Source organism: Branchiostoma floridae, chromosome 17 (genome assembly GCF_000003815.2).
Source record: "Branchiostoma floridae strain S238N-H82 chromosome 17, Bfl_VNyyK, whole genome shotgun sequence".
Lineage (NCBI taxonomy): Eukaryota > Metazoa > Chordata > Leptocardii > Amphioxiformes > Branchiostomatidae > Branchiostoma > Branchiostoma floridae.
In genome coordinates, this window is record NC_049995.1 from 2,103,596 (window position 1) to 2,125,846 (window position 22,251).

The following is a 22,251-nucleotide window of genomic DNA, read 5'->3' on the forward strand; positions in this document are numbered from 1 at the left end:
AGTCCTTTGACCGAAGCCGTGACTTTGATTCCGGCTTTGTAGCTCACCCGACATGCACGCTACAAGAAAGGGTTGCAGTCCCAATTCGTATTTTTCTAGAATTATCGTAGAGTGGAACATGTTATCACCAAGCACAGTTTTAAAGAACACTTGCAGACAGATGTGCAAAAGTTATAGGTGTGACGGGTCGTTCGGTGTAGTATAACCAGCTGCTGCGACACCGCGTGCCTGCGAAGCTGGTGTGTTATGCCGCGAAGGGCGGTTATACCGGCTATATAGATACAGATACAGATACAGATACACCTTAGTGGTCCACTGTTCATTGTGGTTGTCAAAAAGAGCTAGGGGAATTTTCCCGGTACAATGAACCTGTAAATACTGTACATAGCGTCTGTCCTCTCTGTCAAGACAAGTGGAAGATCATCAGCGAGTTAAAACTGGATCGAGATCACTTTCCTTTTTCCTGCTTTCTTATCAATCACAAGGGGTCTCTTAATCATTTAATCAACGTAGTAGTATTACAAACGTTTGCCCACGGCTATGTATGAGCAATAAATCAATGATTTATAAGCAATCAATAAACATTATTACAACAAGAGGTCACCCGACCTGACGCCCCCCGCACTGTATCAACCCAACACGGCCTGGCGCGTTTGGTTTTTCCGGTGTAAATATGACAGCGGAACCGTTCGGAAGTAGTTGAAATGACACATGTTGACAGGCGCATGTGTGGCCAACAAATGTAGAGGGTCGAGTAATAGCCTCTACCAGGCTTGGCGGATCGGTGCAGAAATAGGACGAATATATAATAGAGTCAAAAGTACGCTAGGGGAGTCAGTCGGGCAGAGGAGTATTTTCCTCACCGACGGAGTGACTTGCCTGGCCGGCTGACTCCCCTAGCGTATACTACTATTGACTCTGTTATAATGTGTCCAATATGATTAATTTCTATACAATTATACCTCCGATCCACGGAGCCTGACCTTGGTAGAGGCTAGTCGAGTGGTGTTGGGCCCAAACAGTGGAAAGCAAGCACAGTCTGTCTATCATATTATTTAAATTTCAAGAACGTTTTTCAGTCGATAAAATCAACCGTAATGAATTGCAATACGTGTTACAACGGTTCTCACAATTGTATCACATTTTTCGCCATTTTATTCCCTTACTTGTGAATTAATGAGATGGAACCACTCTATCTTATTTTGTCACTAGAAAACAGGGGTAAAATTTCTTTTACTAGTGAATTAATGAGATTAAAACCCCTCTATCTTATTTTACATCAGAAGAAACATTTCAGTCTGGGAGACACGAATGACTTATGTTTAGGTTAGGTCACATAGCTCGCGCGATGGTCGTGCGATCGATAGCGCTAACTTCGGACATTTTGGAGGACAGAAATGTACGTCTCGTGCAAAGTTCAACTGTCTTGGTACACAAATTGCTGCTTTGAATCCATGTCGCTGGTTGTTTCTGTCAATCCTGCTTGAAAATCCTATGGCATAAAAATCGTACGACGATCGCACGACCTATGTATTTTTGTCTACACGCCATATTTTCCCAATTCCCTCTTTTCTGTGGGTGTGTTATTACTAGCTATATACAATTCTTGCCAAGCGTAGAGATAATTATGATAAGCATTTGTCCATTAAATTTCTTCACTACACTGGATTTCCCTGTTGCTATTCTACCCTGTTTAAACAAAAACGCTGACCTATCATGTTCATGAAAGCTTATCATTTTGCAATACCCGCCACCTTATGCAATAAGCAAACACAATATCGTCAGTGCCCCCCCGTGCAAAGTTGATTGTCAACAGGCACTTCTCTTGTTCAAATGTCAGCCGAACTTGTAATGAACTTTGCAGATAACACCGCAAACAATCTTATTATTTCGCAATACTCATTTAAAAAATCTAATAAAAACGCGATAAGAAACATATGAACATCTGCTGGCTACTCACAGTGTACGATAGATAGCCATAAACACTTCAAAAGTCGGGTAGGGGCAACTAAAATTAATAAACGGAGTCTGCCCCTATCTCTTAAGAATTACCATAGAAACTAACACGACCCCCCCCCCCCCCCCCCATGTCCCTTTAGTTTGCTACAGTTTGTAAAAGAAGACTATAATCCCTCTTGTTAACCTCAAAACACAATCACAACTAAAAATCGTTGTATCACTTTGCCGGGATTATTTCGCCCCCTTTTCAGTTTATTTACAATTATGTACAAAAACAAGTAGCTTTGCTTGTCCACACCAAAACATCCGTTCTATGAACATCTCTCTCTCTCTCTCTCTCTATGGCAAAAATAAGCAACGCCTTTCCAGGGAGACAAAAAAGGCCTATGTTTTCCAAGAATACCGAAAGTACCAAGCATCTATGGGACTACATTAGCTACTGCCAAAAAGCAGACAAGCAACTGGATATGATTTTGAAACGGCCAGACGTTTCAGATAGTACCCACTATCTTTCGTCAGTGACACTGTGGTGATCTGAAAGAAGCTGGTCTTTTATACTCTAACTATGAATAAAGACAAATTTAGATGTCCCATAGGAAACGTGGTAAGACAAAGTCAAACTGAAGACATTCATGGTTCTGGCATATCTTATTAACTTGATGTCTAATCTTCATCGACGCACATGAGCTACTATACGTACATGTCCAGCTTTTTGTACAAATCGTTCTGTAATTATCGGAATTTATGGCTGGGAAAGTTTGCAAAACGTTCTAGCTAATATCTTTGTATGACGACATGTCACAAGGCCTACGTATACAAAGAATACAGAAAATATAAAGCATATATAACTGCATTATCTACTATACGTAGATGCTCAATTTCTCGCATTTTTTTTGTACACGTATGCGAATAGTTCTGTAATTATCGCAATTTATGGCTGGGAAAGTTTGCAAAACGTTTAGGTATTACATTTTGATGACGACATACGTCACGACAGCTGCAAAACGCAAAGTCAAGGGATTGTTGCGTTCCTCATATATCACCTCATGCCCCGCCAAATGGCAGTTCAAATAGATTCATCAAAATGTTATTCAGATTTTCAATAACCTTCAATCGGTTGGCAAATAGACGGGCTATCCCGGCCGGATGAGGTCAGTATGTTTACCGATGGTTCGGAGTGATAGCGATAGGTATAAAATGCCACCGCTCACCAAAACGCGAACCATTGGGTAACACAGAACTTCTTGAGACATTTGTCTTGCGACTCATCTCGAGGTTGAAACATCTCCAACACCTGAAGAATGGCTTTCCTTCAGTACCTGATCGCGGCTGTCCTGGTGGCCGGTAAGATCTAGTTTTGTTAAAATGTGTGTATTGCTTAAATGATTTTTTGCATTAACGATTTCCGACGTGTTTTAGACTCTTGGTCGGCCGAGCTATGCTATGCTGTGCTGTGTTGAAATTGACAAAAAAACATGTCAAAAAGATATCTGTATATTTCATCCGTATCAAAGCAGAGTGTTCAGAGAGTATCGAGTTTGTCCACAAAAGAATGTTTTAGCTTCATCGACAAATGTATTTAGTATGTTTAACGGTTTCTAAGATTGTATACATTTATTCAGAAGCAACCCATTCTCTGATTGGCAATAAAAGTGAACTAAGATAAGAAATTTCAGCCAACATCTATAAAAAAGCTGTTAGCCAAATTATAACCTCTCTGCTCCGAAATCCAGTCTCGATTGCCATGCACTGGTCGTCCGTCCTTGCTTCACTTAAACAAATCGGAAATTTACATACTATAACATACATATGCATGTACGTCTCATAACTAGGCTGCAGAATTCAAATACGTCAAACCCTAACACTCAAGGTGGTACGATTCTCACGGAGAAGCGTCGATGCAAAGTACTCATCCGTTGTTTTGTTTATATGCTGCAAACAAATGAGTCACGAAAAGGAGAATAATTTTTATCTATTCAATGCTTCTATGTACAAAGTGCTATATGACCTACACTGTAAATATAATACAGAAAAGTATTTGTTTCGCCGCGTTATATTAGCTTTGAAGGTAGTACATTGATTTGAAAAAAAAAACTGCTATGAATATGCGCTGTGACGAACTACAGCCAATCTTCAAATCGTGAGATGATGGCATGTGTGCAGTGTAACTGGCAGAGTTTAGGGCTCGGAACTTAGAGGCCTCGAGTTTGAATACCCTCTGTGTATGTGCTTTGTAGTGACCCTAATGGCATAGTATTGAATGCGGGTAGCTTGACAGAAAGCCAGGGGGAAAACATTCTGCATCTTGGCAAAAATGTTGCCTTTCTATTTTCTTCTGTATTGTTTTAATTCCAATAAAAAGGAAAAAAATATAACCAGACATTAACCTCGCTCCAGGCTCCCAGGCGAACTCTCTGGTTGACCGGCAGACCGGTTGCCAGACCTTCTGCCCGTTCATGTTTATGCCTGTGTGCGGGTCTGACGGACAGACTTACAGCAACGACTGTCATCTGAACGTGCATGCCTGCGAGCTCGCCGCGCAGTGAGTACAAAACATATTCATTGATATCTAAAAAAGGTGTATGCAAAAAATTGAATAATCTTCTTTTATGTCATACCTGTGACGTGAAAACGTTCGATACGGGTGTTCCGGACCGTGTGATAACTTTCCGTATCACACGGGTTCTAAGTTGTATCACACAGGCTTCCTTAGAGTAAATCGAACTATTTCGAACGGGCCGAATACGACACGGTTGAAAATTCGAATACCGGATTCGGACGTTAGAATTGCTGTTGTTACAATCTTTTGTTCGAAGACACAACATTTTCTCAACTTCTGGTGCATTCACATCGAAATGTGTGTTTTTAGTTGGGCATGACACAAGTAAAATACAACACGGTGTATTCCGCATCACCCTCGGTCCCAGCCCTCCCGCGGGTCGGATCACACTCCGGCCTTAGGGCGATCCTTCCCGCGGTCGGGCTGGTACCTCGGGTGATACGGAACACACCGTGTTGTAGTCTACAGTCACATAATAGTTATGGATGATTTAGTGTGAAATGAACAGGCTGCGGTGCAAATAAAGAGGAACTGACAGACAGCATGGTATTTGGTAGGTCGGTAGGGGTCAGATAAAACGAAGGTCAAGTTCGATATTGAGCTTTCTAGTGACTTCCTATGGTACTGCAGTGGAACACGAAAGCAGCCATTGTAAGGCATAGGTCCCAATTCCCAACCCGGGGCCGGCCCCGTCGGGTAGCTTTCGGAAATGGAAAATATGATATGAAAGGCAAAATAAAACAGACAGAACTTTAAAAAAGTTAGGAGCACAATTCGTGCATAATCATTGGTTAACAGTCATTTTTTGTTTCCGAAAACATCCCGGCCGGCCCCGTTTCGGAAATACATGTTTCTCTTTTCTCCGTTCGCCAGTGGCACATATCTACACAATAATGACTCCATGCATCGTATATGTGTTGAATTAACTTTTATTTCGGTTTGAAAAGAATAAATGGTCTGTTATCAATTGAGTCTTGTCATTGGTATAAGTTGCTATCATAGTACACACGTAGTTGAGACTGGATTTTTGGACGGAGGGTGTGGGGAGGGGGACGATGTTGAACACGCATGTTCGCGAGTAGATGACTTCGCGAAGAGAAGGGCTCAGCGAAATACGCGAACTTAAAAATCTCGCGAACATAACTGAACTTACAGTAGAGCCCAAGCCTGAGTAAGACCATGGCTGGTTCCACCTCTAACTCCTAATGCTCGCAGGTTCTCCAACGAGGCGGACTACCAGCTGCTGGCGCTCGCCAATCATTATATTTACACTCTCGTTGAATGCGCAAAATCAACTCAAATGGTTAACGTATACTTCAAATGAAACAACAAGATTAAGCCTAAAGACAAATCTTCTGTTTTATCCTCACAGGCTCTCCAACGAGGCGGACTACCAGCCCCTGACTCTGGCCCACCAGGGCATGTGCAGCAAGAAGCGGCAGGTCGGCGGCTGCCAGACCTTCTGCCCGTTCAACTTCATGCCCGTGTGTGGGTCTAACGGACAGACCTTCAGCAACGAGTGTCACCTGAACGTGCAGGCATGTCTGCAGGCCGAGCAGTGAGTACTGTGATACAAAAAATATCATTGAACTTGCTTGGATCATGTTTCCTCTAGCCTCTAGTCTTAATCTAATCTCTAAGCAGATCCTATGGTAGCATAAGATAGTATCTAAAGCTGCCTGAGGAGTGAAGCCGGCCCGGGAGTGTGTTTGGCTAGCGGAGCAAATGCATACCTCTTGGCTGACTACACTCATCGCCAGTTTAGTACTATCTTATGCCATTGTAGGATCTGCTTGGAGATTACTGTATATGCAGAAACTTTCGCGGTGGTTTAATGTTCGCGGTTTTCGCGGTGGCCGAACTTAACACCACCGCGAACATTTTTGCATGGCAGTAAGAGACTACAGTGCGTGGTGCTACGCCGAAACCACCGCGAAAAGTCCTTTTTCCCACTACCACGAAATTAAATCCCCGAGAGCTTAACTGCATTTACAGTAGTCTTAACCTTTCTTATCTTATGCTCACAGGTTCTCCAACGAGGCCGACTACCAGCCCCTGACTCTGGCCCACCAGGGCATGTGCAGCAAGAAGCGACAGTCGGGCTGGTGCCAGACTTTCTGCCCGTTCGTCTTCATACCTGTGTGTACCCCTAACTCCTTGTTTTATCCTCACAGGTTCTCCAACGAGGCCGACTATCAGCCCCTGACTCTGGCCCACCAGGGCATGTGCAGCAAGAAGCGCCAGGTCGGAGAGAACAACGGCGCCCACAACTGCCCCACTTTCTGCACCTTCCAGTTCGACCCGGTCTGCGGCAGCGACGGACAGACCTACAGCAACTCCTGCCACCTCAGCAGCGCCGCTTGCCTGTCTTCGTAAGTACCGCAAATGTTTCCAATGACTTTTGTTTTTGGCGACACCTCAGATAAGGAGCCTTTTTGGAATGAAAATCTAGTTAAATGTACTGCAAGTTCCATACATGCATTTCAATTCTCTTCCAACAGATTGGTTATCCGTATTGATCCTGAAGAAGCAAATAGTGATCGCTGAAAATTTGACCCTTGTAAACCTTTGTGCAGAAAGAAAGTTTAATATTGTAGTTATATTACTACTGCATTTCAGTTTATGTTGTTTTTGCGGAGGCCGAAATATTTGATCTCCAAGCGGGCACTTTCGGGCAAAAGAAACCCCACAACCAAGACTTTACAAACAGATCTAGTGACAACGTTTTGCAAACGGTTGTATGACCTATACTTTTTTTTCTAGGTACAGCAACCCCGACGCCAAGCCCATCACCCTCGTTTCCCACGGCATGTGCTCCTAGAGGGACGAATCCCAACGGTGTCATACCAGCCAGACCCGCAAGATGGCGTCGCTGACACGTCTCCTATTACTCAAGACACCAATGCTTATTGATTAAAGCCTTCTTGATTTCTTCTCAAAGTAAAGAAATGTGCAATAAAAGTCAACAATGAGTTCTCTGAGTCTTTGTCTTTTTGAATGATGAATTAATCAAAGTATGAAAAAAGAACACATGAATGAATGAAGGAATGAAGGAACGAAGAAAGGAAGGAAAGAAGGAAGGTTACGGAATATTGGATTTCTTCTTGAAGTAAAGAAATGTGCAATAAAAGTCAACAATGAGTTCTCTGAGTCTTTGTCATTTTGAATAACGAATAAAAGCATGAAAAAAATGAATGAACGAACGAACTAACGAATGGATGAATAGTTTTGGAATATAGGATCTGTAATTCCTGGTCCAGGTGAATTAGCGCTTCTCCCAGAAAATAAACTCCGCCGCCCCAGAAGTCTGCGTAGGAGGCTAACCATACCAAGGGCATTGATACCCTGACGTGTTAGAAATTGGGAAGGCTGCTCCGAGTTCATTGATATCCGACAGTGTTAGCTATAGAACTTAGCAACAAAAACTGTCACAGGAAAATATCACTCAAAGCTTGTTATGATTATACAAGTTGACCTGGAGTGCACGAGCGGAACAAATAGGTATTAACGTTGTTGCGGTCGGATGTGACGACACATCCGGTATACGAATGGAGTATAAAAGTAAACCATGGTCAATATAACCATCTCACACACTCCATTGACCGTCAATGTCGTTGTCGAAGAAGACCAAGTTCACTTATCAGTCTCCACTGTCTGCTGTAGAGCCCATCGCCATGTTTATCCTGTGTTTCGTCGCCTCTCTCCTGATAGCAGGTAGAGTAATATATTCTCCTACATTTTCTTTTCGTTCTTTTCAAAAATATACTCCTGTATTAATGCACTGTTCAGTTAATTCTGACACAACTATATGCCATATCGATATCCGCAGGCGTAATTCTGCATATGGATCAACTTCCGTGGATTTGTGGTTTAAGGTTGATCTCCTGGCTGATCAACTTTCTCCAAAGCCTTTTACTTTCTTTTTCTCTTGAGCCGCACCTGTGTCCCAAGTGCAGTGAGATACGTATACCACCTATGCGAAATGACATTTTCGCACCATATGATATGGTACATAGCACGACTATATAGTACGCCATGGTGAAAGCAGCTGGGGAGATTCTCATGCTCGCACGGGCGCGGGTCTGGGGTGTAGATGGCCCCGATAGTGGAAGCAATAAAAACCAAGGCATCGTATTCAATTACGTGATCCTAATTTGCATACTAATTTGCATAGAACAGTGTTCACTCTTACACCGTCTGTAGCTATACAAAGCACCAGTCATGGGAAACACGTTGTAGGACGTGGGTTCGTCTGTCATCATGTAACAAATTGTTTGCCGTGACCATAAGTACGTACACACAAAATGTATGGAACTACAGACTATTTTTACGTTTAATAAAGGTTAGACATCCAGGTAAATAATAGATCAGGTAAACCATAGACTGAATACCGGGTTTACAATAAAAACAAACAAGAAAACAAACAAACAAACAAATCTACACTATCCATAACCTCGTTGCAGGCTCTCATGCGAAGTCACTGGGAAGAAGGCAGTACCCCGTTAACAGCTGCACTGGCTTGCCTAATTGCGCATCGGTCTTCCTCGGTCCTGTGTGCGGATCGGACGGACACTACTACATTAGCCATTGTGACATCCACTATCATGCCTGTCTGCTTGCCGAACAGTGAGTACAACAACGTCCAATTTGTTTGTTACCGCCATGAAAGGTTATATTCTTAGAAGCGTTAGTGACGAAAACAGAAATGATTCGATTCGGGCCCTCCTAGCAGCTTCCATTGATACTGCAGCGGAACGTCAATTTTGTATCCTGTGTTGCGAAAAAGCGACGGTCAGAATTTTTCGTTGGATGTCTCTTGCGTGGTTTAGAGTGATAGGTGGAGAGTGAGAGGGGGGGATATGTAGATCGATCGATAGATAGATAATTTGATAGGTTGATAGATAGGCGGATTGCGAAACAGAGAGAGATAGGTAGAGAGAGAGAAAGAGAGAGGGAGAGAGGGGCAAGACAGATGTATAGATGCATAGATAGATAGATAGATAGATAGATAGATGTCAGTAGATAGAAGACTGGGAGAAAGAGGGAGAGAGAGAGAGAGAGACCTCGATTTTCCTTTTCATATCCTTCCAAGGTTCTCCCATGAGCCCGACTTCAAGCCCCTGACGATAGTCGCGTGCGATGGCAGGGAGACTGAGAAGCGGCAGTTCACGGACTCGGGCTGCCCGATGTTCTGTAACTTGATGTACGCTCCGGTCTGCGGCAGTAACGGACAGACCTACAGCAACTCATGCTTCCTCAACAGCGCCTCCTGTCAGGCTACGTGAGTATTGTACTGGTGTTCTATCTAAAGTGACCCCTGAACCGCCCATGATTTTTGCTGACTATGAGTTGTTTTCTGTTTGCTATCTCACACGCGTGACATCTGTCATCACAACACAGTAAACGCAGTGTCCAATCACTGTTTTTCACGGGGACACAAACAATGCTAATTTAGAAAATATCATGTTTGATATATAGCTGTGCGATTTTGTGCTTTGTTCCAACACAAAAGGAACACTCAACATGAATTTTCAGAATCATCAGAGGTCTGATTCACTGCGCTGACTTTACCGGAAGCGTGATGACGTCAAGAGTGAATCAAAGGAAGACGGAATCTATCACCATTGCGGTTCAGAGAGGGTAGATGGACCCTGTTTGTTGATGTGCAATACATTTTGTTTCAAATGACGTTTTGTTATTTTCAATTGTAGCTTCAATAACCCCGACGACGAGCCGATCACCCTGGCACATCAAGGAGGCTGTAACGGGGAGGGGCTCATCTCCCTCCCGGACATCGGGCCTGTCATGGTGTCATAAACACTCAACCCGCGCGGTGGCGCTGCTGTCAGCCAGAAGCCTGGGTGACGTGGCTGCCAGGGCCGGGCAGGGAAACGCCAGCGGAAATTCACACTCTACTGAATAAACTGCATTCGAGGAAACATGTCTTTTTGTATTGAATAGTTATGATGTCGTATGACCAATGGATTGCTAGTCATAATGAATAGTCAAATTGAAATAGATTTGTCCAATACAATATTGTTCTTCATGAAACGTTCATAATTCTATAGGATAAATTCCCGTGCCAGGCTTTGTTTTCAAATAAGTTTGAAAGTCGAATCAAATAAAGATAGAATGATCAAATAAGTGTGTACCATGCAACAAAAACTGACAAGACGTTGTAACTATCAAAGAACGTCCTCTTTCGACAAAGGTCTGATGTTACGACAACGCATTATTTGCACCAATTTTACGACTTGTGTCTTACATAGAGTGGATCATATATGTCGTCATCTCAGAAGACTTAAATTATCATTGTCGCTTACCAATAAATGGGTTTGTTTGTTTATATAGACAAACATAAGATAGGACTGGGTTTTCATGCTCTTTTTTTACATTTTTTTTGCATCTTGATATCATAAGATCTTTTTTTTTACATTTTACGTTTTCATGATCTTTTTTTTACATTTCATTTTTTGAGGACATTGAGGGAAAAGTGACTAATTGATGTGCCTAGCGATTTCCTGAACTACAGACGACGGCCCTATCTTAAATGCCATCCATGTTCTGAGTAAATAACTTCCTGACGTCATTGGCACGACTTACGTCACTTCCTGTAAGGGTTGTCGTCATAACGTGGGGTTCGGTACGTTCACACACTCAATCGTTTGAAACACACGTCAACGAGTCAACGACGGTGCGGCATATAGTCACCGAAGTTAAAGTTCGCCATGGCCATCCTACGGTGTCTGTTGGTTGCAGCCTTGCTGGCCGGTAAAGTAGTATATCATTTGCATCTTAATCTTAATACCTTTTCCAAATTAAGCTAGAAACGTAAAAACAAATAACCATAGTGAAAAGGTTTGAAAAGGGAAGTTTTTTGCTAATTTTGTAGAGAAGAATTGGGTTTTCTTACAGGCATTGCTGTAGTTCTTTTTTTTGCACTAATTTCTGATGGGCTAAGAACTTTACTAGTACACATAACTATTTAGAGAATCAGTATATCACAGTCATAATGTGCAGCCATATGGCACATTAAGACTGTCGCTATGCGAAAAGTCGACAGAAAAGCAGATGGTAGAACTCTCACGCACACGTCAAGCCTTGCGTTGTGATATCACTTCCTTAGCATCAACCTTCAAATATGTAAAATCATATTAGAAGACATTCGGCAACGGAAAATTTTTCGACAAGAAGCCACAATTAGTGTACTAATAAAGCTGCATGTTATCAAATTAGTGACTGCGTAGAGACAGCCAAATCTTGTTCTGGTTTACCCCTAATCTCCAAGCAGATCGCGCGTGGCCAATTTACTCCTCTGCCGACTAAACTCATTCCCCAGCTTATGTTACTGTCTTATGCCACGTAGGATCTGCTTGGAGATAGTTTACCCGTCATTGGGTGCCAGCGTATTGTTACCTCAAAAATGGAGGTATAGTTTTGTTTGTCTCCGTACATGTGTCTGTCTATGTTTCTGGATATTTGTGGTTAGCATTACTTAAGAACCTCTGGATGCTTCGTGATGATATTTGGTATGCATGTGGGGAGGTTTGAAAAGACAAAGGTCAAGGTCAATTTTGGGTCCCCAGTTGTGTAACCTTTGCGCTGAATCAGAACTTCCATTTTTTATTTTATCTTATCCTAGACGTGCTATAGTCTTGACTTTTTAGTGGTAGATAGATCTTGTTTACTGCCTTTTTTCAGTCGGCTCGCAGGCTAAGTCCGTCCGTCAGTTTGACCTATGGAACCCGTCGGGCTGCCCGATGATCTGTCCCGCCCACTACTCGCCCATCTGCGGCAGTGACGGTATAACCTACAGCAACAGCTGTCACCTCAACAGCGCCGCCTGTATTGCTGAGTAAGTTAAACCTAAAGGTGGTATCTCACTGCACTTGCGTCAAGCTTTGTCTCTGCGGGGTGCGTTCACTGCGTCACTGTTTTGTTATTTTCTCCGATTTTTCTATAATTCAGATATTGCGTAATACGTAAAAGCATGTCTTAGAAGACGACAAAAAACACAAAAAGTAAGAAAATTCGCTCTTTATCTCTGAAACTCGTTGAGTATCTTTCGAACCCCGCAGTGACGCAAGCGTGACGCATGTGCAGTAAGATACCACCTTAACATGCACAGGTAGATATAGGGACAGTTGGTGAAAGCTTATCTCTGCTTAAATGGACCACTGTTTATCGCAGTAAGTTAAACCTAAGGGGATTGTCACATAGGTCGTGCGATCGTCGTACGATTTTGATGCCGTAGTAATAGCAGACCGTGACAGAACCAACCACTTACATGGATCCAAAACAGCATTTTGTGTACCGACTACCAAGACGGTTGAACTTTGCAGGAGACGTACATTTTTGTCCTACAAAATGCCCGAAGTTAGCGATCGTATGATGATCGTACGACCTATCTGACCGCGCCCTAACATATACAGCTAGCTGCTGGAACTTTTTTGCCAACGCCTCAGGGGTGGGGCTTCTTGTAAATAAACTGCGGATCCCAGCCATTTATGCGTCTACTTTGCACACTTTAGGGACATTGAGTTTTGAGTTTTCAAGAATTCAAGTGCGCAGCGAATATAAAAATGGCTTATCCTGTTCCAGTCACGTGATATATAAACTCGGCACAAAAAGTTTGGACTATCAACTTTGGCTGATCATATTTCCGTTGTTTCTGCATCAATTTTAATGTGTTATATATCAATAAAAAGTGTGTGTGATTTCCATTCATATGGTATCGAACTCTTATGATTATAAATTCTCGGAACGAGCATCAGGGCTCGAAAAAAAAGTGCCCAAATTTCAATTTTTGTGTTCAATTTCTTTTTTTTATCCTGCTGGTATGGGGGCGGTGTCAAGGATTCAATCTATCCTTTTTCACGTAATCTTTGGTATACAGAACATACAAGTTTATCTTTAAAATTTGAGAAGAGTATATGTGCCCTTTTGGCTGTTGGATGACCGATGTTTAGATGCCGTTTGGGACAGTGTGTTGTAGATATTCTTAGATAAGATTACTCTTTTTCTTTTTGCTTCACAACCATGAAGAACATGTTTAATGATACTAACGTCTTGTTTGTTTGGTTTTGATCCAGGTTCAACAACCCTGACGCTGAGCCAATCACCGTGGCGCACCAGGGCGGGTGTAACGGCGAGAGTCCGTTCACGTTTGGAGGCGAGGGCCGTTAACGCCGCGGCAAGATGGCGGCTGCAATGGCGGCGGTTTCGAGCCTATATTTTCCCCTAAATTCCAACCCTCTAGATGGCGTTCCTGTCAGGGCTATAGTTTCCTGCATAACATTGTTCTTTGAAAAAAAAATGAGTTGTCATTCTATGAATAAACGCGACTGATGAAATCTCCATGTCAATACGTTTAATTGTCTCAGTGTCTTACATGTAGGATACATGAGTGCATTTCAAAAGCTGACGAAAATTTAAAAGGAAAAGAACTGCTGAAGATCCACTAAGGTCCAAAAATAGTACTTTGTGCTGCATTACTACCTACACCACTAACTCCCTGCCTCAAAAGCTATCTACCACTAAAAAAAACCATGACCACAGCATATTGAAAACTCCAGATATCAAAACTGGAAGTTACGGTACTGGAGCGTAACTTAGTTCGCTAGGACGTCCAAAAATCTAATCGTTTCAAGGTCTCATTAAGACCTACTTACATACTAAATATCTGTATCATCGGTACTAACTGCAGTGTAAAAATATGTACCAAAATTCAAATTATTGTGATCATTACTTTGCAAGCGACACCCATTAATGTTAGGTAAGGGAGAAGGGGAAAACGTGGACAATTGACCTGACCTGAGGTGTGCGGGTCAAATTGCGCTTTTGGAAGTCAGACACCCAATTCTTTTTGCTTGAAATAGAAAGAAAATCATTATCAAACATTTTGAGAATGTCTTTTGTTAATTTACGGCATGGGGAACCCGACCCACACATGTCTGATCACAATACACACCACTTTTTTCGCGCCACTTACCTTCTGATTTGCAAGAAACGAATGCCGGGAAAGTAATGACTCCAATGATTTGTAATTTGGAGGATATTGATAAACGGCTTCACACTATGAAGTTGTGCCTCAAAATCTGAGTTGTGCTTGTTATTTCTGGGTCAGGCCGAGAACTTAATGATCACCCCTTGTACACACACATATACGTATACATAACAAACACACACACACATATATATGTACATACATACAAACGCTACCGAAAGCATCATGAACCTTCTTGCCGAAGATGATAATTAGGCATCCTTCAAGTTGTTCCTTAGTGGTACGGCAATTGTTCTAATTGTGCGATTCACTATGGAAACTGCCAGGCTGTCATATTACCATCATACGATGGCTCATCCGTAAGAACATGCAAAAAGTTTGAATTGTTGACTTTTGGCACAGGCCAAATACGTGGTGTAAATCGCTTTAACTTGTGTTACGAATGAATAATTAATATGGTCTATTTTTGAAAGTGAAAGTAGATTCTGCTGCGTTCACAAAAGACTATCAAAGGACCAGGTGTTAGCTTTCCGGGGGATGTTGATAATTTCTTAATATATGAAACGGATGCGGCGAATTAAAATCCTGTCGATGTTAAAGTGTCGTTGACGTTGCAAGATCATATCCTGTTTTGACTGGCTTATAAATTTTGGTGACGGGGTACGCGCACTTCGTTCAGGGGAACAAAGGCTACCAGTGTGATCTTCATCCGTCCAAGACACAACCGAGACCTCCATATGGCCGCCCTGCACTTGTTGGTCGTCATCATCCTAGCAGCCGGTATATGACTATACTGTTCTCCCATTTAAGTCGCTTGCTAGATTTTTTTCTTCTTCATAAGTGTTACAATAAGCTTAAGGACACATGGGATATGAGAAAACGAATATAGACATGGGGACGAGACGTGCTACTCGGAGGGACTACATGTTTTACACGGAATCGCCATTGCCGCGTTTGAAGTAATAGGAGCCAAAAAAACCTTCAATTTAGGCATATTGAGGACGTTTAAAACTCTCTCACGTTGCTATGACTTTTTCTTACCATTTCCTTCAACATTTGACAGGTTCCCAGGCTGTGTCAATCAACTGTGCGAGGAACTGTACATCCATCGTCCGACCAGTTTGTGGGTCAGACCGGGAAACCTATAACAACCAGTGTCTGCTGGAGGTGGCCGGCTGTCAACTGGCAGAACAGTAAGAATTAATTAAGGATAAATGGCCCACTTGCCTTCCGTGTATACGGTGATACGGTGCCACAACTCATGTTCGGTTCCTATCACCACGGAATGAACGACCGATCATATCTTATTACCGTACATACGTTTTCATATTCTGTAGATATGTCGCAGTTTTTGGTCGTCCGGCCTTTTTTTCATGACAGGGCCAGACTGTTGCTCTCCCTGCCTTCCAAACCTGCAGGGCTAAACAATCAAATCTCAGCAACACTTCCTGCGCCAGTCATGACGCCACTGTTTGTGATCGAATCCTACAAGTCCGACGCGTTTGAACAGTGGCACCAATTTGCATCTCGACCCTCTTTCTGATTGGATACGGTGATTTAATTCTATTTGACAACTAGACACCCGGTTGAAAGAGGAGGATTGTTAGATTTTTTTCATTATATAAGCTTTTATCTACTTTGTCAGCGTCAATCATAATGCCAATCATAACTAAAGCTATCAAACGAAAAAAACAAAAACACTAAAAAAATGGAACCGTAAACATAACATTCTTGTCGAAGGTGACCAGTAAAAGAAATCATGCACCCTTACCATACAAATAATACTGAATACATGACTTGAGATACTGATAGTTTTGAAAACTCATAGTTAATACGTACTATGGAAAATTTAATAAAATGACGTCTTCGTCTTTTCTTTAAGGAGCGCTGGCAGCCCCGGCGATCATCCTATTGTTGCCCTCGGAGATGGGTCATGTTTAGGCCTCTGCCACGAGTGGTATCACTGCACTGACGAGTACGACCCTGTGTGTGCTAACAATGGACTGACTTACTACAACCAGTGCTACATGGAAGCAGCTGACTGCACTCTTGGGTAAGTTTGATAGATAGAGCTAGAGCTAGAGTTCAACCAGCTAGAGCAGCTGCATGTTACTATAATTCAGGTCTCGAATGATTTACGCAAAATGATTTCTTGTTTGCGAGGCAAGGGAGTGGGGTTTGTCCATTTTGCATAACGTTCAGATTAAACTCGACACGTCATTTTGTATCTGTACTTTAACTTTACATTTTTTCTTTCCCCAGACTTATGAACCCATTCGCGCCCTACATCCTTCTGGCGCACACCGGCAGCTGCACCTCCCAACCAGGTAACTACTGTCTATGTGCTTTTTAAGGGACCAATTTGGTACTATGATGAAAACTTTCACATCTTTAATTCATTTTCGCAACGTCATGCATTTTAGCTTCAACATATGTAGGCCATCTACAACCCGTCTGGATCCATTCTAGTTCATGGATAAATTTATGTGGGGCCGCGTAGCACAGTGGTAGTGTATTCGGCCCGTGACCGAGAGGTCGCCGGTTCGAATCCGCCTGCCGTGTTGCCGGTCTTGTGCCCTTGGGAAAGGCACTTTACACGACTTTCCTCACTTTACTCAAGTGAAAAATGAGTCGTCCCTCGGATAGGACGTTAAATGGAGGTCCCGTGTATGGGGAGAGCCATACCCTATGCACTAGGGGTGGGTACCGGTACAGAAAATTCAGGTCCAGGTCCGGTTCAGGTCCAAAGGATTAGGTCCAGGTCCGGACCTGAACCTGGACCTGATGCAGTATGACTCATACCAATATCTTTCCTGCGCTGTGATTGGCGATGCCTATATTAGGCGAAGACCCAATCCCATATAAAGGCAGGATAGACTATTCACATGCAGTTTGACGGACTCCTCCCCACAGCCGGTTCGTCGACGCCATGGCTACGGAAACACAGAAGATCCACAGAAAGACCGCCAGCAGGTTTTTCGGGGTGTAGAAGAGAGACCGAGTATTTACCTCGTTTGCGTTTACAGGGAGTATAGAATTCGAAGATTGCCCTTTTAGTGTCATGAAGATTTCGTATTTTATTTTGCTTTGTGAAACTGCGAGAAGTTGTTGCTGCGTAGGGACGAATGTGAGTTGTCTGCGTTTTGCACGTGTATCGCTCTTTGTCATGCTGAGGTCCGTTCTTCTCGCAGACACTGGCGTGCCGGGCATTGTGTATGGGTTATGGAAGAAAGCATGCCTCACTGAGAGAATAGACGCTTATTTTGGGCGTTTGTTAGACATCACAGGTATATGCAGTACTGTCTGGCAGAACGTCGACGGAGAAGGCAAGTCACACCGCCGGCACGGCCGACCCCAGCATGACCCCAGCAGCAGCCTTGTGAATGAGCCGGACGTTCCATAGCAGAGCACCAGTAACACTGTTTTTGACAGTGAGACTCACCAGGACAAGTCTGCGATATCTACGACCTTCTGGGAACGGGTAGGGAACTTGCCGACAACAGAGAAGATAGAGTAGTTTCCTACGGGCGTAGGATTTACAAGCCAAGCAGGTACGCAAGGTTTTGAGCTCGCCGCCATTTTTGGCGTCTTGTGGAATTTTCCATTTTGATTTGTCTTCCTACGTTGGCTGTTTTTCTAGTGGATCCCTCGGCTGTTTTCTTTCTTGTTCCTTCATGATTTTATTTTCCTGTTTTCCCCTTTTGTATGATTATGGTGTGTTTTGTTGGTCAGCAACTATTCTGTCGTTCATTTCGTTTAGCGACTCGTAATTTGCATATGTTTGCGCATCGCACATGTTTCGCGTGCGCAGGTGTGAGTGATTCTATTTGGTAAAATAGGCTTGGTATAATTAATTTTTGTGTTGTCTCATTTGAGTTAGGTATGTTGATACAGCTGAGCCACCGCTAGGGCTGCCGTTTACCCCGTCTTTTCGCCATAGGAGCCTTTGTGAAGCGGTACAACGTTGTTCCAGTTTCCGCACGCTCGGAGCAGAGCCCGACCTTTTTTATCAAGAAAGAGTCGGAGGCTTCAACTTATCACTGGTAGCTCTATGGGTGAGTTACGTTCTTTGAAAGGCTTTAGACAGTATTTGGTATAGTTTTTTTGTCTGCCTATCACGTTTGTTGTTGTTGTTGTGGAAGGAGTCGAACGTATTGCCTTATTTTACGTATTTTCCTTTTGTTTTTTTTTCTGTATATTTGCTTTGTTTAATTTTGAAGTTAGGTTCGGCGATTCTGGGCATTGCATTTTGTGGACCAGCCAGCATTCAGCAACTCGAAAAGCTGAGGGACCAGGCCTCAAGACGCTCGGACAGCTGTCAACCACTGCGGCAGTTTTCCTAAGGTGTGTCCTATATCTCAGCTAGAGGTTGTTATCTTGTTGCTCGTCAGGTCGGCAGACAACCTCGAGTTTGTAGCGAGATTTCAGGTGATTTGATTTTTGTTTTTTTTATGAGCCGATCTGCTTTTTGTTGGGTTTCTCGCTTGACAGGTTCTTGGACAACCCTAGGTAGAAAAAAAAAAAGTGTTTTGCAGTTTTTTTGTCTGGTTGGTGTCATGCAATAGTTTGTTGGACAATTGAACTGTTGGACAGTTTTTGTTTGCTGTTGTCGTACGACATGCTGTAAACAACCCCAGAGACATAACAAGACTGCTGGAAAGTTTTGTTGTTGTTGTCATGCGACAGGTTGTTGGACAACCCCAGGTAAGTAACAAGACTGTTGGACAGTTTTGTTTGTAGTTGTCATGCGACAGGTTGTTGGACAACCCCAGGTAAGTAACAAGACTGTTGGACAGTTTTGTTCGTAGTTGTCATGCGACAGGTTGTTGGACAACCCCAGGTAAGTAACAAGACTATTGGATAGTTTTGTTTGTGGATGGACGACGGGTTGTGGGATAGCACCAGGCAGGTAACAGGACTGTTGGACAGTTTTGTTTGTTGATGTACGACAGGTTGTGGGACAACACCAGGCAAGTAACAAGACTGTTGGACAGTTTGATTTGTTGATGTACGACAGGCTGTGGGACGGTACCAGGCAAGTAACAGGACTGTTGGACAGTTTGGTTTGTTGATGTATACGATAGGCTGTGGGACAGCACCAGGAAAGTAACAGGACCGTCGTGTTGGGCAGTTTTGTTTGTTGATGTACGACAGGCTGTGGGACAGCACCAGGCAGGTAACAAGACTGTCGGACAGTTTGTTTGTTGATGTACGACAGGTTGTGGGACAACACCAGGCAAGTAACAGGACTGTTGGGCAGTTTGGTTCGTTGATGTACGACAAGCTGTGGGACAGCACCAGGCAAGTAACAGGACTGTTGGACAGTTTGGTTCGTTGATGTACGATAGGCTGTGGGACAGCACCAGGCAAGTAACAGGACTGTTGGACAGTTTGGTTCGTTGATGTACGATAGGCTGTGGGACAGCACCAGGCAAGTAACAAGACTGTTGGACAGTTTTGTTTGTTGATGTACGACGGGTTGTGGGACAGCACCAGCCAGGTAACAGGACTGTTGGACAGTTTGGTTGGTTGATGTACGACAGGCTGTGGGACAGCACCAGGCAGGTAACAAGACTGTTGGACAGTTTGGTTTGTTGATGTACGACGGGTTGTGGGACAGCACCAGCCAGGTAACAGGACTGTTGGACAGTTTGGTTGGTTGATGTACGACAGGCTGTGGGACAGCACCAGGCAGGTAACAAGACTGTTGGACAGTTTGGTTGGTTGATGTACGACAGGCTGTGGGACAGCACCAGGCAAGTAACAAGACTGTTGGACAGTTTTGTTTGTTGTCGTGCGACAGGCTGTGGGACAGCACCAGGCAGGTAACAGGACTGTTGGACAGTTTGGTTTGTGGTCGTCCGACAGGCAGTGAGACAACGCCAGGTAGAGTAACAACAGTGTACGACAGTTTTTTTGTTTGCTGTTGTCGTATGACAGGTTGTTGGACAACCCCGGGTAGGTAACAAGACTGTTGGACAGTTTTGTTTGTTGTTGTCGTGCGACAGGTTGGTTAGACAACCCCAGAGAAGTAAAAAGGCTGCTCGACAGTTTTGTGACGCTGTGCTGTAGTACGACAGATTGTTTAGCAACTCCAGGAAGCCAACAAGACTGTTGGACATTTTTTGTTTGTTGTTGTCGTGCGACAGGTTGTTAGACAACCCCAGAGAAGTAAAAAGGCTGTTAGACAGTTTTGTGGGTTGTCGTACGATAGATTGTTTAGCAACCCCAGGTAAGCAGCAAAACTGTTGGACATTTTTGTTTGTTGTTGTCGTGTGACAGGTTGTTAGACAACCTCAGAGAATTAAAAGGCTGTTAGATAGTTTTGTGTGTTGTTGTACGACAGATTGTTGAGTAACCCCAGGTAAGCAGCAAGACTGTTGGAAAGTTTTTGGACTAGAGAAGTAAAGAGACTGTTATACAGTTTTCTGTTATCGCACGATACGTTGTTACAAATTTGTTACCCAGGTGTTAGTGGTTGGTCGCACGACAGGTTGTTTAGACAAGCCTAGGTAGGTAACATGGCTGGCGGACAGTTTTTTATTTTGTTTGTTATGCGACAAGTTGTGGGACAACCACAGGTGGAGTTTAAGACTGAAGGACAATTTTTGTGTGATATGGAGCCGTACTATTAGTTATTGGACAGCTTCAGGCTGATAACAGGACTTGGTTTTCGTTCGGTTTGTTACTTGACAAGTCGAGGGACAACTCTAGGCTGATATAGTTGGTCGTGCGGCAGGGTAGCCACATGTAGGAAATGAGAATAGTACAGTTTGGCTGGCTGACTACGACAGGTTTTTGGTTAACTTCGTGATGGTACATACCGAGACTGTCCGATACTTTGGTGAGATTTGTGGCATTGCAGATTGTTGATGGACCCCGTGTAGATAACGAGAACGGCAAGCAGTTTTTAACGCGATTGAGAAAATATCTACAGAAGCACTGAAGTCGAGGCTGACAATTGTGAAGATTACGGTGTGCAATGTAGAGAATAGTACGTCGTGGATAGTTTTAGGACGGACAGCACAAGATTAAAAGTTGGCACTTATATACGTATAACTGCAAGGAGTTTGAACTAATTACGAGTATCATTCGTTCGTTTTTCAACACGCTATTGTATCGCTATGATTCTTGGTACACGTACGTTTTCTTTGAAGTACAAGACACAGAGCAACATTGTCGTAGAACATTCGTAACGAACGACGTATTCGTTAGCTGGTACAGGTTTTCAAGAGAAAGGATAGCTTCATCCCGAAGGACATGCAATATGATAAATATGTTACAGGAAGCATTCAGTACAACGTGCGTGGGTGTGATGCGAGGACGTCTGAAAATACCACCTCAAGTTCAGCAACTTAGACCCACCAGCCAGCTGAAAAGTACATGCAGCAAACCATATGGGAGGACGGCGTGCAGGCAGGGATGGTGGCCAAGCAAAGGGATCAAGAAGTTTAAAACTACACTTAAAATTCAGAAACAGAGAGACAACAGCCCCAGAATTTTTTGCTCTCTCGTACGTTCGAATTGTGACCTGAACTTCCATTTTGCCTTAAAGTAACAGAATATGTTAGAGGACGTCTGTTAAACGCTTTCTTCGTAAAAAAAAAAAGAACATCTATACTGATCTAGTGAGATCGCCTGGCGCAGTGGCAGGATTTGTGCCTCGTGACCGAGAGGTTGCGGGTTCAATCCGGCTGCGTGTCACCGATCTTGTGTTGTAATGTTG

General features: G+C 43.3%; 4 protein-coding genes across 5 annotated transcripts; all 4 read left to right on the forward strand.

Annotated features, from left to right (window-relative positions):
- The first annotated feature begins 3,143 nt into the window (after positions 1 to 3,143).
- LOC118404585 (extracellular protease inhibitor 10-like) lies at positions 3,144 to 7,492 on the forward strand. Its single transcript, XM_035803775.1, has 5 exons — positions 3,144 to 3,303; positions 4,357 to 4,501; positions 5,892 to 6,077; positions 6,694 to 6,891; positions 7,283 to 7,492. The coding sequence occupies exons 1-5, from the start codon at positions 3,261 to 3,263 to the stop codon at positions 7,338 to 7,340; spliced, it is 630 nt and encodes a 209-aa protein (XP_035659668.1). The 5' UTR covers positions 3,144 to 3,260; the 3' UTR covers positions 7,341 to 7,492.
- A 635-nt stretch (positions 7,493 to 8,127) lies between these two features.
- LOC118404586 (four-domain proteases inhibitor-like) lies at positions 8,128 to 10,380 on the forward strand. Its single transcript, XM_035803776.1, has 4 exons — positions 8,128 to 8,233; positions 8,983 to 9,145; positions 9,612 to 9,800; positions 10,231 to 10,380. Exons 1-4 carry the CDS (start codon positions 8,128 to 8,130, stop codon positions 10,334 to 10,336), a joined length of 564 nt encoding a protein of 187 aa, XP_035659669.1. The 3' UTR covers positions 10,337 to 10,380.
- An 804-nt stretch (positions 10,381 to 11,184) lies between these two features.
- Positions 11,185 to 13,878, forward strand: LOC118404590 (turripeptide Gsg9.2-like). The gene is made up of 3 exons (XM_035803782.1): positions 11,185 to 11,290; positions 12,221 to 12,374; positions 13,612 to 13,878. Exons 1-3 carry the CDS (start codon positions 11,248 to 11,250, stop codon positions 13,703 to 13,705), a joined length of 291 nt encoding a protein of 96 aa, XP_035659675.1. The 5' UTR covers positions 11,185 to 11,247; the 3' UTR covers positions 13,706 to 13,878.
- A 1,317-nt stretch (positions 13,879 to 15,195) lies between these two features.
- On the forward strand, positions 15,196 to 16,995 carry LOC118404589 (extracellular protease inhibitor 10-like). 2 transcript variants are annotated; one of them, XM_035803779.1, is made up of 4 exons: positions 15,196 to 15,305; positions 15,589 to 15,718; positions 16,408 to 16,578; positions 16,788 to 16,995. In XM_035803779.1, exons 1-4 carry the CDS (start codon positions 15,263 to 15,265, stop codon positions 16,876 to 16,878), a joined length of 435 nt encoding a protein of 144 aa, XP_035659672.1. In that variant the 5' UTR covers positions 15,196 to 15,262; the 3' UTR covers positions 16,879 to 16,995. The 2 variants fall into 2 exon arrangements, with proteins under 2 accessions (XP_035659672.1, XP_035659673.1); XM_035803780.1 differs by having other exon boundaries at positions 16,836 to 16,995.
- Positions 16,996 to 22,251: the final 5,256 nt, after the last annotated feature.